The following is a 19,976-nucleotide window of genomic DNA, read 5'->3' as shown; positions in this document are numbered from 1 at the left end:
GTACTTTAAAGGAGGGTCCCTAACATTTCCCTTTACCCCTTGCCTAGGTTCAAACTTCAACTCCCAGGGTTCGCCCAAGTCCCTCCCCTTGCCCTGTCATCTAATGAATATGCAAATACCACATAATTGGCAGCCAATGGCGTGGGTCCTGGTCACATGGTGCCGATGGTAGGTGAGCGGACAGAAGTTGTGTGTCGGTGAACAGAGACAGCTCTCAGTCTGGGGCGAGCGCTTGAGTGAGCGCGGACGGATGCTTGGGCAGTAGTCCCGGAGGCGGCGGCGCAGCGGTGGTGGCAGGAGAGGAAGGGGGAGGGCAGGGGAGGGACCCGAGGGCTACACACGCTCACACTTTCAAGTTCCCTTGGAGGGAGAGGAGGTGGGGCTGCAGAAAGAGGACGGGAGCAGTTCCATCCGTCCCGTCCCGTCTCCCCCTCTTCCTCTTGCTCCCTGCACCCTGGCTCTGCGAGAGTTGAGGGTTCGGGTGGCAGTACGCGGCAGTGAGGGCAAGAGGGCCGGGAGAGTGGGGAGCGGAGCCAGAGGTGCGGGGGAAGATGCCCATCCTGCTGTTCCTCATAGACACGTCCGCCTCTATGAACCAACGCACTGATCTGGGCACCTCCTATTTGGACATTGCCAAAGGCGCTGTGGAGTTATTCTTGAAGGTAAAGGGAGGGGAGCGGAGAGATGGGGAGAGCTCCCGAGGGATGGGGGCGGTGGCGGATTTAGGTGCTTCTGTAACGTTTGTATCGCCCCCTCCTCCCTCCTTCCCTTCGCGGCCCCCTCCGTCATCCCTCGTCCCGCAGCTGCGCGCCCGGGACCCGGCCAGCCGCGGAGACAGGTACATGCTGGTCACCTACGACGAACCCCCGTACTGCATCAAGGTAAAGAGGCCATCACGGGGGTGGGGCGGGCGGGAAGCGGGAGCAAGTCGGCCGGAGCTGCTTGCCCCCCTTGCCACCGCCCGAGGCGGTCCTGCGTCGCCCAGCGGGGCGTGCGGGGCGAGGGGGGGCGCGCAGAGGGCGGGCGGAGTGGTGCAGTCTGCGGCTTCCGAGTAGCTGCTGCGCCCGGGGTCGGGGAGAGGGGACGGGGGAGGGGCAGCCCCGGGGAGAAACCGCAGGAGGGCCGAGCCGGTGGCGGCGACGACCGCAGCCGCCTCGGAAGATGGCGGACATTTTGCTTTTGTATGAGCCAGAGAGGGAGACTGAGGGCGCTGCTGAGATGGAAAGGAGGGAAGGGAGGGAGGCGAGGGGAAGGAGGGCCCGAGCCCCGGAGGGAGGCTGCGGGGCGGGCCCGCCCCTTCGGGGCGCACCACGCGCGGCTGCGGCCCGGGGGCCGGCGGAGCGTGCGACTCCGCCCCGGGTCCTCTGCGCCCGGCGCGCGGGCTTTCCTGGAGGCCGGGCTCCGCCTCCGACCCCTCCCTCCGCCCGCTCCCCGCAGCTTCTCCGTCGCCCCCTCTTCCTCCTGCCCCCCTCCCCTTCCTGCCGAGAGCGTGGCAGAGCCAGCCGCCGGCCTTCAAAGATTAGACGAGTGCTTTTGCGCTCCTGTGGTCTCTAACCCACCCCCGCCCAATGGTAAATGTGTCCGCTGAGCAAGCCTCCCAACCCCGAGACCCGGGGAAACTGTTTCAGTTCTCCTCCAGATTCGGTCCGGATAAGCCAGGCTCTCAGTGACCTTAGCTACTGTTAGTGTTTCATTGGAGACTCCATCGAAGCCGCGACGGGGTGGGGCGGGGAGATGCCCAGTCGCAACCCACACGGGGGCAGAGCTTTTTAGAGACCTGGCCTACCTATTTACATCGTAAATTAGGTTTGTGTTGGCCACGTTGGGATTTGTCCTGGGAAAAGAAAGGAAGGAAGGGGAGGACTCGACTGCGCGTAGTTATAATAGGCAACTTCGATGATCTGATGCACAGGATTCTGACCTACGGGAGGAAAGTACGGAGGACTTAACCTCCGTGGGATAGTTAATTTCTGTTCCTAATGGTGAGGAGATAAAGACCTGCTTTGCCTGCAGTGGCCCGATAAAATAGAACTCAGGCTGTTAAATCAGCCTGCATAAGTCCTGCTTGCGTACTGAAATTCAAAAAATATATTACCATAATCCTTGACGTCTTTTGCCAGACGCCCTCTTTTTCTCAGAATTGTCTTAATAGTGCTGGGGAGGCGCAGTCTGCCTGTGTTGTAAGCCGTTTCAGCCGAGTGAGGTGTTTTAAAAGAATGGAACCTACCCAACTGAATCGTTGGCCAAAGGGAGTGTTCCTTCGGAAATAAAACCAAAGGGAGCCTTTAATTTTGTAACTCGAAGCTTCGATTAGCCGTTTGACTAGGAGGTTCCTCTTAAAACTGTTTTGGTTTCCATGGTTTGTTTTCAGTTTTTGATTTATCTGTTTAGAAAAATGGAGCAAGTAGACATCTTCAAAATGCCATAAGCCTTTAAAAATGTCAGTTTCTCGAAAGGGCGTGACCATTTTTTCCACATAGAAAAGCAGATGTTTGTGCATCCCAAGCCTGAAAGTCTACACCCTCGGAGTACTGATACAGATAAGAACCCACCATTTGTAGTATGGCCATTTGAATCCTCCTTAATTTGAAATAGTAAACAGGATAAATTGCGAATCAATGTGCCTGTTTTTTCTTTGAAGGACTAACTTAACAGTTTTCTGAATGCCAAGACTCCAAGTTTTAAAATGGTTTTTGTTCTATGAAACTTTCATGGCAATATTTACGGATCTCTGGAAAGGAAGAAGAAAGTCTCACCCCCTCTAACAACCGTCCTACGTCTTTTGACCTAGCGTTGTAATCACAGTGTACATATGACTGCCTTCTGCTCGTTCCACCTATTTTGTCTCATGAATTTTTCCGGATTTCACATAGTCCTCATACTTAAACTTTTTAGTGGCTGTGTAACTTCTCCATGGTATTTTAGAGGCTCCAGATAGCTCTATGAACAGAGGGGAAAATTTGGATTTTGTTTTTAGTGGAAATTTCATCCATTGGTTCTTTTTATCCTGCCATCTTATATGCTACATTTTCCCCTAAATGTAGTAAACTAGAGACATGAACGTTCTTCCAGGTTGAACTTGATCTTTTTGTCTTATGTAGGTCAGGTGTGGGAAGATCCTTTCTGTAATACTTTTAATTACTAACCATTCCTTATCTTCTTATTTAGTCTTTATGCCTTTCCAAGGTTCTTCATGTTAATCTTACGTGTTAACTCCATGTGCTAGGAAATGGTTCGTAACTTCAGTGATGGTCTTGCTCTCTCTCTCTCTACCTGAATTACTAATGATATGCCAGATTTGGGTAGCCTTTTCTTTTTCTGAGTCTCTTGGCCACTCCCTCTTGCCCGCCTCCAACTCTCCCTCAGCATGTGGTAACTATTTGTTCTTTTACTTTTAGGATCTAGCCATTTTGGAAGGTCTGAAATTTTAGAACATGTGGTGAATTTTCCTTAGAATTTAGTCTAGTCGTTCACTTGCTAATAGCTGGGCGCCATAAACGTCTATTTTCTGTCACACTGCTTCTCAAATAGGTCTTTCTTTGATTGTCAGCAGGCATCTTAGTTCCTACTTAAAACTTCACTCTTCATTAGGAGCCTGGGGTTCTTTCAGCAAAGTGAGTTAGATACTAGGATTTGTAGCTTATTTTTCTGAAGAATAAGTTGAAGTGTATTTTTCAATTTCTCTGTGGTTGGAGGCCCATTGTTTATCTCTTATCAAAATAACTGCTTACTTCTCAGGTCTTGCAAACAGTTTTTGCAAAAAAAAGCAAAACTTTTTTTTTCCTGCTGGAAGATTTGATTCTATTGGTGTTGTAACAGGCATGAGTTGTGCATTTGGTTCGGAGAGGTTTTTTTTCCTAACAGGCATAGAACTGTTCCCAGTATATCCACTTACAAGCTCTGACAGTAAATCTTGTAGTGAAAAGTTACTGAGACTGGAATTTTTCACTAATATATACTGTTGAGAATGTGAATATAGTATTTCACCTGGGACTTACTAACTTCTTACTGCACACCCCTTAGGACATGGCTGTGTGCTCTTTTAAAATTAGTCATACCTGTTCCTTGCAGTCAGCTTTGCATGGATGGAATTAAGTTCGATTTGAGGACCAAATAAAAAGCATATGAAGTGCAAGCATTTTGTGCTACATCTGTTTCAAGTGTTGCTTCGTAGACAAGTTTTATAAATAGTGTCACAAGTGCTAACATTACATTTATATGATGGGATCTTTCGTGTGCGTAGCTAGGGTGAAACCCTGTTTAATATTTTACAATTTCCCTTGTATCCTTATAAGACTAATACACAGTTTTTAAAAGTGGAGTTTTTGTGTATGATAGTTCTTAATAGTTTGGCTGAGGTTCCGCTGTCTTCTATGTTTTGTTTTGCGATGAATCATAATTTCCTTTCATCCAGTGAATAGCAGAGGTAAGCTTGTCGCTGCTACTAACTCCACAGCAATTTGAGGGCACCAAGAAGAAAGCGAGCAATGAGACTGGGGTGTAGAATAATATAACTATTCAAAATAGTTTGATGTTTGAAGGTACTTTCTTAAAATGATCGCTTTTTTTAATGAAGGAAATGCTTTTGCGCATACACCAAGTCACTTTTCTAGAAATAGCTGAAACACATGTATAAACAGTGGACAGAAATTTTTTTTTATATAAATAGGAAGAGATGTTTCAAAGGAATATCCCAAGCCTGTAATTTGAAAACATAGAGCATTTGAAAAAGTGAAATTTTCCCCTGAGTGTTGCCTTTTCACATCCTGTAGCTAGCTCTGCTTACTGGTATCCACATGCCTTTGTCAACATGTATCAGTGAAAGGCAGCATCTTGCCTTACAGATTTAGGAGGTAAACTTAAGCTTTTTATGATCTGTGTTCCAAACATTTATTGGTATTTTAAGTAAGAAAGAACTGTTTCATATGCCCATAAGTATACTTTATGGGCTTTATTTGGAAAAGGAGCGACTTTTAGGGGAGCTTTTCATTGTGATTGGAAGCTAAGGATGTGCTTTTGGGTGAAACAGTAGCAACCTGGCCTGTGAGAACAACCTGAGACAGTGGAAGGTGCATTTAAAACTCAAAATGCTGGAGCTGGCTCAGTGATGGAGTGGTTAGGTGTTTGTGCACTCTGCTTCGGTGGCCCAGGGTTCGTGAATTTGGATCCCGGGTACAGACCTACATACCACTCATCAAGCCATGCTTTGGTGGTGTCCCTCATACAAAATAGTGGAAGATTGGCCACAGATGTGAGCTGAGGGCCCATCTTCCTCACCAAAAAGAAAACAAAAAACAAAAAAAAACCCTCAAAGTGCCACAAAGGCAGTGCATTGACCTTTATGATGAGTTGTTTCTCCCCTGATCTTGCTTCCTCTTCACCTTCCCCAAATGCCTCACCATTTGAAGCATGTGATGTTAAGTATTTTAAAATAAGAAAAGGGGAGAGAAAACCTCAATAAAATAAATAGGCAACCTACTGAATGGGAAAAGATATTTGTAAATCATATACGATAAGGGATTAATATCTAAATATATAAAGAACTCATACAACTCAATAGCAAAAAAGCAAACAATCCTATTAAAAAATGGACAAAGGATCTGAATAGACATTTTTCCAAAGAAAATGTATAGATGGCAAATAGGCACATGAAAAGATACTCAATATCACCAGTCTTTAGGGAAATGCAAATCAAAACCATAATGACTTACCACCTCACACCTGTTAGAATGACTGTTATCAAAAAGACAAGAAATAACAAGTGTTGGAGAGGATGTGGAGAAAAGGGAGCCCTCATGCACTCTATGCATGAGCCACTATGGAAAACAGCATGGGGTTTCCTCAAAAAATTAAAAATAGAACTACCGTATGACCCTGCAATTCCACTTCTGGGTATTTACAGTCATGTGTTGCTTAACAACTGACATACATTCTGAGAAATGCGTCATTAGGTGATTTTTCACTGTGCAAACATCACAGAGTGTACTTACACAAACCTAGATGGTATAGCCTACTACACACCTAGGCTATATGGTACTCATATAATGGGACCACCATTGTATATGTGGTCCGTGATTGAACAAAACGTCATTATGCAGCGCATGACTGTATCTGAAGAAAACAAAAACACTGACTCAAAAAGATAAACACACCACTATGTTCATTGCAGCGTTATTTACAATAGCCAGGATATGGAAACAACCTAAGTGTCCATTGCTGAATGAATGGATAAAGAAACTGTGGTATATATACACAATGGAATATTATTCAGGCATAAAAAAGAAGGAAATCTTGCCATTTGGGACAACAAGGATGGACCTTGAGGGCATTATGCTAAGTGAGATAAGTCAGACAGAGAAAGACAAACATTATAGGATCTGTCTTATATGTGGAATCTAAAAAAACACAACCAAAAAACCAAGTTCATAGATGTTCTCTGTTCACAGAGAACAGATTGGTGGTTGCCAGAGGTGTGCATGGGGAAAGTGGTCAAAAGGTACAAACTTCCATTCATAAAATAATTAAGTCATGGGGATTGCAATGTACAGCACAGTGACCATAGTTAATAGTGCTGTGTTTCATATTTGAAAGTTGCTAAGAGAATGGATCTTAAAAGTTCTCATCATAAGAAAAAAGAAAAAAATTCTGCAACTGTGTGCGGTGACAGTTGTTAACTAGACTTACTGTGGTGATCATTTGGCAGTAAATACAAATATCGAAATTTGTCGTACACCTGAAACTGAAATAATGCTATATGTCAATTATAGCTAAATAAGTAAATAGCGAACGCTTACAGAGTTTTATCCAACCTATGAATTAAATATAGTTTGCTGGAAAGAATTTTAGGAGTGAGGTACCCTGACTGGTAGCTCTTTTCCTTTATACAAAGAAGATGGGGGGAATTAGAACTTTACTGAAAGCTTGTACAAATAACCCTATATCACTTACGTATATACCACTCTTTATCTGTACTTTTGTTTATTTGTTGTTTTGTTTTGCAGTGAATAAAATTCTCCTTGTTAGAAAAGAAAGAAAAGGGGAGAGTTATTGGTAGAAGACTAGATCTGTGGGCGAGGGAGTAATGCTATGTTCAGACTAGGCACCAGCTGGAAGATGACTGGGGAGTGCTGCCGAAATACCGGAGCCCTGTCTGTCCTGTATGCGGAACCTCGCTTGTATCCATTCAGTCTTACTTGCCCTTCCCTTGTTTCAACCTTCAACCTTCCTCATCTGGACCACTGTTACCGCAGCCACTCAGTTGGTCTCCCTACTTCTGGTCTTGCTCTCCGCTGATTCTTCTCCCCTCATCTCCACTAGATTGGTCATTCTTAAAATAAAATAAAATAAAAAGTCATTCCCTCCCTGAAAATTCTTCAGTGGTTCCCTATTACATTTCAGAATGAAATCCAAACTCCTTAGCCTGACCTCCAAGGCCTTCATGATCTTCTATCTTACTTTGCCAACAGTGTCTCTCCACTCTCGTCTCTTCCCCTGCGCCTCAGGCTCCAGCCAAAATGAGAAATTAGGCTGTCTTCTCCAAACTCCCTATGCGTCCTGCTTCTGTGCCATTGCTAATGTTGTTCCCTCTGCCTGGGACACACTGCTTGGCCTGACATGCCTCAATTCTGCATCCTCTTAATTCTGCATCCTCAAAAGTCATCCTGCCCCTCTGCCCCACCCCTACTCCAGTGTAACAGCTTCCGCTATGATCCCGTAATACCGTCCAGACCTTCCCTCTGGCAATGAGCATATTATGTAGTGATTATCGGTGTTCACATTGGCCTCCCTAATGTGAGGTCTTTGAGGGCACTGTTTGAATTTCTCTTTGTTTGTACCTCGAGTACCTAAGGGAGTGCCTAGATTTTGGTAGGTACTCAATAAACGAAAAAAAGATTTCAAGCAATATGTAAGCATGAAAGCTGCCCAGTCTCCCTCTCCCTCCTGTTTCCACTGCTCTTTCCCCAGAGGGTGATCACTGTTAACAATCTGATATGTTTAATGTTTATTACAGCGAGCCCTTTCACTTAGGTTCCAGTTTATAATATGGTAGAATTGTGTTTTTTATAAGACCAATGTACATATGTCACCTTTCTTTTGTTTATTGAAGTATAACTTACATACAGCAAAATACATCAATCTTAATGACTTGATGCATTTTTACATATTTATACATTCATGCAACCACCACCCCAGGCCAAGATATAGAACATTTCAACCCAGAAAATGCCTCTTCTTCCTGCAATCCATTCCTCCCCTGCAGGTAGCTGTTGGTCTGACTTTTATCGCCACTGTAGGGATGTGATCAAAATGGTGTTTCTGGAAGATTAGTCTGACAGTGGATTGCTACTACAGCAGTGTAGGCATTCATTTGCCGTGTGTTCATTGAGTACCTTCTCTGGACCAGGCTTTGTTATAGGGGCCTAAGGTGACACCAAGAAAGACCTGGCCCAAGGAGAGATCAGAATAGTAAAAGACATGGTCTTAGTCATTGGAAAAAGGTGACTAGACTAAGGTGGGAGAGGTGTTGAGAACAGTAGACTCTTAACCAATGGATTGGAGGTGACGGAGGGAGGATGGGCAGGACATAGTGAGAATTCCTTTTATCTGGTCAAGATTGTAACTAGCTAAGACTGGATCATAAGAGAGCTTTGAAACCTGCAAGCTAGAGTTTGTACATTTCTCCTGTGGTGAAGAGCCGTGAGGTGGAATTGAAGAGAAACAGGGCGAAGCTTGCTGTCTGTGTGCTTGTTTGGTTATTACTACATAGAAACATACATTGAGGTGGGCTGGGGAAAGGGGAGAATGAAAGGTAGGGAAGACCCAAAACATGTAGTTGAAATTGCCTAGTTTTGCTTTAGTACTGCCACTTGAGAGCTTTTGGCCTTGAAGTTGGGATTGGGGTGGAAGGATGGCAGAAAGGCAGGGCACCTGTAAGGAAAGGGCAAGTACTGTCCTTTTCAGTTTGCCTTTGCTTCAGGAAAATAATTAGAACTGCTCAGGAGACAGGGCTCTTAGTTTCACAGAGTGGCCAAACATGGCCGCTGTTCCAGATCTCAGGGAGAAATTGCTTTCCAGAGAAGGGCAGGATTGAAGGCCCTGCTGCATGCCGGGAGGGCAGGGATGAAGAAGGGAACCCACTGGTTTAAGTCGTTAATTGAAAAACCCTGTGTAAACATAGCTTCCAGTTCGAGTGTAAATGAGAGATCCAGGCAGTCCATTTGCGTGCATATTGGCAGCTTGGAACAGGCTATCTCCTGGATACAATGTTCTAAATGGTGATTAGGTTCCCAGACCTTCCTCCCCAGGAAAGCCTTTTTAACCCTTAATGTCACTTAGCCAAAGAACTATTGTGTTTGTTATTGTTTCTACTGGGAAGTGGATTTGGTGATTAGTTAAAAACACATCCTTCCTCCCTCCTTCCTCACAACTCCTGGTGGACTCGTGGTCCCGGTGAGGGGTGGGGATGCTGTAAGAGCTCCAGCAGATGGGGTGAAGGGCCGAGGTGGCAGTGAGGGTAGGCATGGCTCTTCAGATTTGCCAGTCATTAGTATTTAGATTGGCTGGCTTTATGCTGTTCAGTACAGCGTTCACTAGGCATGTGTGGTTGTTGAGCACTTGAGAGGTGGCTGCACTGAATCAAGATGTGCTGTAAATGTAACCACTCGATTTTGAAGACTTAGTACAAAATCATATAAAATATCTCATTAACAGTTTTATTGATTACAAGTTTAAATAATAGTATTTTGATATATTGGGTTAAATAAAATATATTATTAATTTCACCTGTTTCTATTTTTTTTTCTTTTTTTCTTTTGGTGAGGAAGATTGGCCCTGAGCTAACATCTGTTGCCGATCTTCATTTTTTTTTCTCCCCAAAGCCCCAGTACATGGCTGTATATCCTAGTTGTAAGTCCTTCTAGTTCTTCTATGTGGGATGCTACCACAGTATGGCTTGATGAGCAGTGTGTAGGTCCACACCTGGGATCCAAACCGGCAAACCCCAGGCTACCGAAGCGGAGCACACAAACTTAACCACTACACCACCAGGCCGGCCCCATGTTTCTATTTTTTTTAATGTGGCTACTTGAAAATATAAAATTACCTATGTGGCTTGCACTGTATTTCTATTAGACAGCAGTCCTGGTCTATATTCTTTCTCAAAATATTTATGGTCTTCATGTCTTAGAAAATGTTTCTGAAGGATGATCCTTTCTCTCCACGTTCTGTTTAAAATGAACACCGCCGTGATGGACTCATTTGTGCATGAAAGGTTATCACACAGTTCAGAGTTGATGGGTTGATAACCCTTGGCCCTGGGCCAAAATATGAAAGCATCCCATTCTTGTTTGTATTGACAGCCAGTTTGGTTGCTTAGACCTTTGGATGCAGTTGGTAATCTAACTGGGTGGGTTAGAAGTTTGTTCCTGAGCTGAGTACAATAGAATATATATGTGAACTCCTACTGTAACTATGGGAACTCAGAATTCCGTGTGTAATATGTGTTCACCAGTGGCACTAAATGTTCCATGCTTTTAGTGTTATTAGAAATATGTAACGTGTCCCTTATTAGATTTACATAGTTACTTAGCCCAAGAATTCCCAGGAACGGTATTCATCAAGAAAAGTAGGATAAAGGAAAAGTTCTCTAGCTTGGCATAGTGTAAAACCCAAGAAACAAAGGGGGGTTTGTCCCCCTGCTTTTGTGGAGGGCTTTCCTGATGTTCCCTCCCTGGCAGAGCTCTTGTCTTGTGTCCTGGGAAGTCATCAGTGGCAATAAAGGAGGGGGAGGGTCCAGGTCCCCACCACAGGAAGGCTCCCTGGGTTAGTACTTTCTCTAAACTCAATCCTCTTAACAGGGATTACAGAAGCTACTATGTTATTTGTTTGTTCCTGTGATGGCTCCCATTCAGGGAATAAATACAATGTTTAATTCGGAGGCTGGGTGAAAGTGCAGATATGCTGATGAATGGCATGTATACAAGGTGGAACCATTTTAAATAGCCTTAGTTTTGGATCCTGCTAAAACACATCTTGTAGTCACAGGTGTTATCTGGGTTTTGCAGATATGATTTGACTTGTATCTACTTCCTTGTAATAATGAACAATAATATAATAGCTTTCTAATAATAGCAGCTGACATTTACTGAGTAATGCTTATGTCCACGGCAGTGTGCCAATGAATGTAAAGTGCTTATTTCATTTATCTTCCTAACCAACCTAAGTCATGGATACTGTAATTATCCCCATTTAACAGATAAGGAAACTGGGACCCAGAGAGGTTAAGTACCCCAGCTGAATAGTAACCCAGGTCTGTCTCTATTCCAGAGTCTTCAGTAATGATCCACTTCACTTTCCTATCAATCATGGTAGAACATTCCTTTGAATAACTTCTCACTGGTATTTTCTCATTATGATATATGTCCTGGAGCCATATTTTTTAGAAAGAATCATCGTGCTATTATTTCTAGTTGTTTGTGATATGAGTTCTTGGTGTTATAGCAGGCACTCAATGAATGACAATTATTACTGCCAGTGTTACCATTTTTATTATTTCTCTATTTCTAGGTTAATATCATGGTATATTTGTTTGTGAAATACTTTGGCCTTTGATGTCCCATGGCCCCTGCTCAGGGACAGAATGGAGCTTGAGATAGTATGTATATGTTGGGGATGGTGTTGAGGCCTGCTGGCTGACACTGAGTGGGCCTTGTAGGAAGAGTGGTAGGCTTGACCAAGCAACTGGGGAGTCTTTGGCTGTCCAGTGACCTCCAGAAAGTGATTTGCCATCTTCACTTTCTCTCCTGATAAATGTTTTTCTCGTAGGGAAAAGAAAGACATTCAGTTACTCCACAGTAACCATTTAGTTTCTTCTAATGCACGAGCTTTGGGGGAGGCAGAAGTGGTTTTGTAAAAGGCCTGCATGCACCCTACCACCTTTGCCGAGTTTTATGTATCAGCCTGGGCCTCACCTAGCGGTGCAGTCCTCATTTCATCCATCTCTCCCGTACTCCTCAAGCCATGCCCCTGCCATGGCCAGATAGCTTTTTTTGCTTCCTGCTTAATTAGGGTGGTATGGGGTGGATTTCAGAGAAGAAATGGAGATGCTACCAAGTCAGCCACTGGAGTCTTAACCAGAGAAAAGTTATATGAAGACTTTTGTGATGATGTGCCAAATGTTCATAGAAAAAATAGAGTTCTGTATCTTTTTTTTTCCTTTTTTTTTGAGGAAGATTTGCCCTGAGCTAACATCCATGCCCATCTTCCTCTACTTTACATGTGGCATGCCTGCCACAGCATGGCTTAACAAGCAGTTTGTAGGTCCATGCCTGGGATCCGAACCGGCGAACCCCGGGCCACCGAAGCCGAATGTGTGAACTTAACCACTGCACCACTGGGCCGGTCCTAGAGTTCTGTATCTTAACCCATGTTCAGCTGATTATACTATTCATTAATGATAGTTTCTCTTTCATTATGTATATCCTGTAGGTCAAATATTCAGTAAACATAGTACCAAGAGCCAAACTCTGGATTTGAATGTTATTGAACAAAAGACTCAAGACATTTATGTTTGTGCAAGTAAGGAATAGTACTGGTGAGAAAAGTATATATGATTTATTAAGGTCTTAGGATTTACTATATAGCTAGTTGGGCCAATATTCTAATGTTTATTCTCTTTGGTCTTGACCACATTTGAAACTGTTAATATTCCTTCCTTCCAGAAATTTATCACCTCCTCTGCGTTGTTTCCTCACCCCTCTCTCTCATGATTCTTTCCCTATCTTCCAAATTCTTCCCCTTGGGGAATGCATCCTCCTCATTCATGGTTTCAGACATTCCTTCTACACTGATGCCTTTCCATCTTCAGTTTCTTGCCCAGGCATCTCCAGCTGACTATAGAACATCTCTACTTGGCTATCTGCCCTGCCATCAGCTCATAGTTAGCATGTCAGAAAGACCTCCTTATGGCTCTAAGGACCGTCCCCTCTTCCATCTTCCCCACCTTTTAGTCACCCAGGATTGACAGCTAGGCATTATTCAGCTTTGATCCTGTCCTTCTGTCTTTTTCTAAGGCCCATCTATCATCCCTTTGAAATGTCTCTTACATACGTTCCTTCAACTCAATTTCTGCTGCCATTACTTGAATCCAGGTCCTGACCTTTTATGCTTTGACCATGATAACAGCCTCCTATGAGGTCTCCCAAGTACCTCCCAAATTCCTACTCTCTACCCACACCAACTACCAGCTTTCTAAAAAAGCTGATTTCATCATATCACTCCCCCTCCCAAGCCTTCAGACTCACTATGCCTGTGGATGCCATTCTGAGCCCTCTGGCATCTTCTCCCTGGGGCTATATAAACGTATTTCCCATCATTTCCCCACAGGAGGCTTGCGCGTCAGCCAGACCTGTCTCTCCCACCCCCTGAGTCTGTTTCTCCATTTCTGATGCCAGCCCTTAGAACATGGGTTAACTAGAGGAAGGGGAGTTCCAGAGCCAGGAGAGCTGGAAGCGAACTGAAAGCATTCCATTAAGGGTGTGACTTGAGGGGAGGATGTGACAGAGGTGCTTTAAAGTGCTATTATAACGATGAGAAGATGCAGAAGGAAGGAGGAGGGAGCTGGAGGATGACCTTTAGTGGCTGATTAGCCTGAACTAGACCAAGATGTTTGGATTTAAATTGGCCTGGAGTTGCCTGGAGGCGCTGCTGTTTAATCAGAAGCCCCAGTCTCTGCGTTTTTCTCTGCAAAAGGGAGCCCACGTAACTAGACAGTAGACAATAGAATTCGAGGGAGAAGGTGTGGGCTTAAATGCAGCCATGGCTTTAGAAAGTTGGGAGTCCTTCTGTTTTGTTTCCTGTAAGAGAATGCTGAGGATGTGCAGAGAAAAGTTCTCTATTTTTCTCAAAAGCTTACATATGTTTATAGACGTTGTAAAGTCCATTTCGTAGCGATGTTTTTGGGCTGTCTGTTGGAAGTCTAAGCGTTGGTACTTTTATAAAAATCAAGTTTTAAAAAGTGATCATAGAACAGCCTGTCTGGTAGATCACACCATCCACTGTCATGTAAATCTGGCAAATGGTGTCACTTTAGCAGCTCCATAAAGAATGCTGGACTAGGAGGCTGGAGACCCCGGTTCCTAGCTGCCGTCTGCTACTGGTTAGATAGATGCATGACCCCACGCAAGTCACTTAACCTTTTATGGTTTTGCTTTTCTTGTCTGTAAAATAAAGGGATTAGACTAGATTATTCCCACCGTTCCTTCAAAAAAGTACAGGAGAGAATTGTGTAAGTGAAAGGCAGGAAGTGGAATAATTGACGCATGAATTCAGGGTGATTTCAAAATTGCTTTAAATTTTAGAAAACAGTCCTTGTACGGGTTTAATGTGCTATATCACATGCTTACTGGTTACATCGGTAAGTGTCACTCCATTGTATTGGTAAATGTCACCCCATCTTATTGGTGCCCTTTCCGTTTGCTGCTAAGGGTTTAAGGTTCAGGACAGATTCCCATCACGGGTTACCTCTGAAGAGTGGAACGGAGAGTTTGGTGAAGAGATAGACTAACCTTGTATTTCTGTTGAGATTTTTAATAATGAATGTGTGTATATTAATGTTTATAATGTAAAAAACAGCTCATGAAATGTTTTTGAAAGAATGATTTTTAAAGATTGCTATATAATCTTTAGAAAGTAATGAATGGCTGTTCTGCTATCTCCTGTGTTCAACACTTTCTGCAGTGTTGCAGTGGCTTAGTCTCAGTCCTGTCTTTGTGTATTTTTACAAGGCACCTTTGTTAATTTTTATTTTGTGTATGTGTTCACAAAAAATGTCTCCTATCGAACTCGAAGTCTAAACAATTGAACATGTGATCTGCACAGCAGCTTTTTCCCCTAATAATAGTTATTGGTCAGTAGCTGCCATTGAAATGGTCTGAGAGTGAGAGAGGGGACTTTTAACATTTCTATCTGGCTGAGTTTGGCAAATTCTTTGCAACTCAAGGGTATTTTTCCTCCAGAAACAGTGCATTTAGCTCTCAGACAAAGGAGAAAAGTTTCTAAAATTTGGTTTCTACATTTTAGCATCCTCTGGTGAAGATCCAGTTTCTTTTGATCTTCTTGTGCTTTCAAGTGAACTCTGAGAGGTGTGCTACTTCATAAGTTTATCCGAATTCCCTGGGGGAAGAATGGAAAACTCATAAATGCATTTTGCAGATTTTTAAACTAATCCTTATAATTGTTTATCCACTAAAAAAACCTCATACTAGGTATTTTAAAGAGACTGGCAATGCAAAATGGTGAACTTGGGATCAGCAGAATCAAACTGTGAATTATTCCTTTGCCCAGTTTACTTAAAAATATGTCGTCATGAGAGTCTGTAACTATCTGCTAAGAAAACAATTCAGCAGGCCGCAGACTGTCTAATAAGTTTCTGCAATATATTAGGGGGTCAGTTTCTTAAGAACTTTTTTAAAAAGTAGAAGACTCAGGGAAGCTAGAATTCTTTTCTGTGGGCTTGACTGGTAGTATTTCCTGAAGCATGTGGATGAAAATTGGTGGACTGGAGCACAGAATGATAGCGTTCAGTGTTCTCAGAGAGAGACGTGATATGATCAAATAAAATGGGCTTTGAGCATTCTAGCAAGTTCAGGACACTAAGAAGTGCCCCTGGGGAAGTAACTTTGACCACAAGGAATCCAAGAAAACTGGATATTCTTTTTTTTTTTTTTTTTGAGGAGGATTAGCCCTGAGCTAACTGCTGCCAATCCTCCTCTTTTTGCTGAGGAAAACTGGCCCTGAGCTAACATCCATGCCCATCTTCCTCTACTTTATATATGGGACGCCTACCACAGCATGGCTTGCCAAGCGGTGCCATGTCCACACCCGGGATCCGAACCAGCAAACCCCGGGCCGCCGAAGGGGAGCGTGTGCACTTAACCGCTGTGCCACCGGGCCGGCCCCTGGATATTCTTAAAGCAAGTAATTTCATAAGAAAAAACTGTATTAGTACTCGTAAAGCACAGATAATAGAATTCCTCCTTTGAACCTAGAAGTGTATCAGTACCTTGAGTCAAGTGAGAAAATCACAAAAAGAGCAGAATCACACCAAATTGCTAGAGTATTAAGGGAAAAAAATTGCACCAGATAGGGTCAGAAAATATAATGCAAGAAGAGTTTTAAAAGGAGATACAAGCAGCAAGACAACTCCATTCTTTTCATGGTAGAGCGTCCTCCTAATGTGTACTTCACAATTTTGACGACTTCCTTTATAGGTGTACTAGCTATAAACAGTTTAAAAAGACATGTGATCAATCCAAGGTGATTCAGCTGTCACAGTGTTCTGTTTACCTAAGAGGGCAAGTAAACCTTGTCTTATATCTGTCAGAATTGGAGTCCATTTTAGTTGTGAGAAGAAAATTCTTGAAGCTGAACAGTTTTCACTTGCACAAATATTCCGTGTAAGGCTAAAGGGCAAAGGCCAAGGGGACAGTCGTTTGTCTCTTCAGGAGACAGAGTTGATTGGAAGAGCAGGGCTTCTTATTTTTCATGTCGTTCTGTCCCACTGGTCTGTTCAGCAACACAAGAACAGTTTGGGATGACAAAGATGGTAGAACGTGAAATTGGAGACGAAAGTCTGTGTGGGTTGAAAACTGCTGTTGCAATTGATTTATTCAAATTGTCTGGGTTGTTGCAGAGCAAGTTTCCCCTAAACTTGTGGAGAGCAGATGGAAAAAGGAAAATAGTTTATCTTTCAACAAGAGAAATGATGGCCCTGCTAAATTTAGACTCTTTGGCTTTAACTTGCAACATCTGGGAAAATACTCAAATCTGTTAATCATCTAGTTTGTAACCACCTAGAAGAAGAACCCAAGGTCCAGGATAGCCCTCTACATCGTATTAGTAAGAGCCAATATTAGTGATTCCATTTCCTTTAATAAAAGATTAAAAGTCTTGTCAAGGAGAGGGAAGCAACATATATTGTCTCTGGATTCCAGCAAGGCTTTTTATTCTCGTGAAGGGCTTGCTAACAGGCTAGGAAGCCCTGGACTAGGAAGAACTGAACTGCTGTTGGGGGAGTGTCCGAATGGGCTTCCGGGTGCAGGTGCCCAAATCGGGTCAGTACAGTGGCTCAGCACCAAGGCAGAGGGACATAGCGAGGGGTGCCCTTCTAGTCAGAGGTTCTGTCATTGCTGTGTGAGAGAGCCTGGCTTGTGGCAATCTGTAATATGGAAGGATTATTTTGCTCTTTGAAAAGATTCACTGCCATTCCCTTTCAAGAGCTATCACCTTAGAGAATTTTAGTGATTTGTTGATTGACAAATATCCGATTTTCATAGTTTTTAAGGGGTACTTCTCTTGTGGAAAGTTAGATGCAGCTGCCCTAAATATGTCTTTTGGTTACCTTGGATGGGGATAGGAATGGCATGTTCATTAAATTTCCACGTTAGACAAATCTAACAAGGTCATTTGTATTTGGGGAAAAGATCACAGAGGCAGAGCAGACGTTTGCAGAAAGGGCTCCAGCACCACTCCCACATGCCCCTCAAGGACGGTTGATCTGCTTTTATCTCTTTTACTTGTTTTTCCTTCCTGGCAAGATTTCAATGGAGAAAAGGGTTCTTCTATTTTAAAAAATAAAAATAAATAAAAATCAACGAATCAGAGAGGTGGTCTGGCCAAAACAGGCTGAAGTCCAGGAAGGACAAGTATGAGGATGCCGAGATTTAGGGGAGCCACTGAGGGACACCCCCATCTTTCCCTTCTCCATTGAAACCAATGGAGAAATAAGACACAGGAGCCAGCCGGAGTTCTACATAACAGCTTTATTCCTGATAAAAGCTAGACTGGAGCTTGTAGCCTAGATGTGTGTTCACAAAAAGCTTCCAAACAGTTCACACGTTGACAGACCTCCCCTATAGGTGTAGGGCCAGAGTCTACCCCTTAAGCACCATATGTCAAAGAACATACCAGAAAATTAGAAAGAGCTTCAGCAACAGGCCTAGAGGGAGCATGCCAGTTTCTTGTTGCCAAACCCACTAGTCAGATAAAAAGATGCGAATAAGTGTGCAGAGGGTAGTAGAAAATATTTCTTTTAGGCTTTGCCCTTCTGAGGAAGGAAGTCCAAATTCTCTCCTTTCTGTGGTGATTTGAGTGGGGAGTAAATGGCTAGTGGCTAGTCAGTAGAGCTGGGACAAGAACCCAAGTCGTCGATAGACTGAAAGGCCCATACTTTTTCTGTTGGTATTCAAAGACGTTTCCAGTTGACTATACAAATTGAAACCAGACCTGAATGAACATATTTATTAAGACATGAGGCGTTTTCCTTCTGTAAGTCAGAGTTATATAAAGGATTGGTACGAGGTATGGAATTACAGGATATGAAAATTGGAAGGGACCTTTGAGTTGGTTTTTCAGCATTTTCATTGCTTAGATGAGGAAACAGCCCCAGTAAGGGGACCACAACTTACTCGAGACCACCTGCTTTGCTACTTAGTTACAGCCAGGGATAGACCAGGCTCTTCCAAGTCCTAATTCAATGTTCCCCTCACTCAACTGCTTTGCAGTTAGACATCAGGGAAAGTAGGCTTAAATTAAATGAAATGGGGGCATTCCATTCAGCTTATGAACTTTTCAGCTAATATAGCAAGACGTGTCTCTGAGATGAATATGTGGAATAGGCAGAAGAATCTCTAGCAGAGTGGTTTAAATTGGTGGGCTCTAAAACCAAGCTACCTGGGTTCAAATCCTGGCTGTGTCATTTACTAGTTGTTTGACCCGGGCAAGTTGCTTATCCTCTCTGAGCCTCAGTGTGCTCATCTGTAAAATGGAAGTAATAATAGCACCTACTTCATGGGGTGGTTATGAGGCTCAGGTGAGAAGGATACGTATAAAATGCTGTGCTTAGCGTAAGTGAGATCCTCACACATAGGCACTAATAAATATTACCCATGATTATTATTGATCATCATCATCATCATCATCATCATCATCATCATCATCATCATCGTTTTACTTCTGGAAGATTTTTAAAACTTGACCTGTGAAGACAATAAACTCTTAGTTTAGAATTTCACCCATTCTCGGTTACTTCTTTGTCCTAAACCTCTATTCTTCAGGTCGCCCAGGCTAGAAGTTTCGTAATCATCTTTTACTCTCTCTCCTTTAGGCCCATTGTCTGTCTGTCACCAAGTCCTGTCTTGTTTGTTTAAAACGTTTCTTGATTAACCCCTTCTTCTGCATTCCAATCCTAATTCAGGCCCTGATTTCCTCGGCCCTGGATTACTATTCAAGCACCCTAGCTTCTTTTTCCTGACTACAGTTTCTCCTTCTCTATTCTATCCTATATGTCACTGCCAGACTGACCCCCCCGAGACAGTGCTTTGATCCTGTTTGCCCTGCCTTAGAATGGGTGATGAGTCTGTTGTCTGCCGAAGCAAGGCCAAGCTCTCCTGCCTGACAGTCAGGTCGCTCTCCAGCATCTCTGTCCAACATTAACATTTGCTAGTAGCCACATTAAAAAGTAAAAAGAAACAGATGAAACTTTTAGTGATATATTTTGTTTCACTGAAAGTATCCAAAACATTATCATTTCAACAATGTAATCAATATAAAAATAAATGAGATTTTTTTTTTTGGTTCCAAGTCCTCAGAATCCCATGTGTATTTTACACTTAGACCATATCTCAAGTCACACTAGCCATGTTCCAAGTGCTCAGTAGTCACATGTGACTAAGGATTACTGTATTAGTACCACTCCAGAGTGTGGCTCGCAACCACTGTCACCCCCACAAACAAGACATACTAAGTCTTACTTCTTCCTGGTTTGTTAAAACAAAATAGGCTTGGGAATCCCAGGCCTATTTGATAGGGTTTGATCCCTTAAGCAAATGTGAAGTGTGCCAGTGCTTTGTAAGCTGTCGAGCTCCATTAGAACGTATGAGGGGGCCAGCCCCGTGGCCAAGTGGTTAAGTTCGTGCTCC

General features: G+C 43.3%; 1 protein-coding gene across 5 annotated transcripts in view; it reads left to right on the top strand.

Annotated features, from left to right (window-relative positions):
* Window positions 1-244: 244 nt before the first annotated feature.
* LOC124245668 (integrator complex subunit 6-like) overlaps window positions 245-19,976 on the top strand; it is a 53,686-nt gene continuing 33,954 nt past the window's right edge. For 2 of the 5 annotated variants that reach the window (XM_046673250.1, XM_046673247.1), the window contains exons 1-2: window positions 245-662; window positions 804-881. In XM_046673250.1, the coding sequence (XP_046529206.1) occupies window positions 552-662; window positions 804-881 (189 nt within the window). In that variant the 5' untranslated portion in view covers window positions 245-551. The remainder of the gene's footprint in view (window positions 663-803; window positions 882-19,976) is intronic. The other 3 variants (XM_046673248.1, XM_046673249.1, XM_046673252.1) reach the window with 2 other exon arrangements.

Source organism: Equus quagga, chromosome 10 (genome assembly GCF_021613505.1).
Source record: "Equus quagga isolate Etosha38 chromosome 10, UCLA_HA_Equagga_1.0, whole genome shotgun sequence".
NCBI classification, from domain to species: Eukaryota; Metazoa; Chordata; class Mammalia; order Perissodactyla; family Equidae; genus Equus; species Equus quagga.
This window is presented reverse-complemented; position numbering and strand designations above follow the sequence as displayed.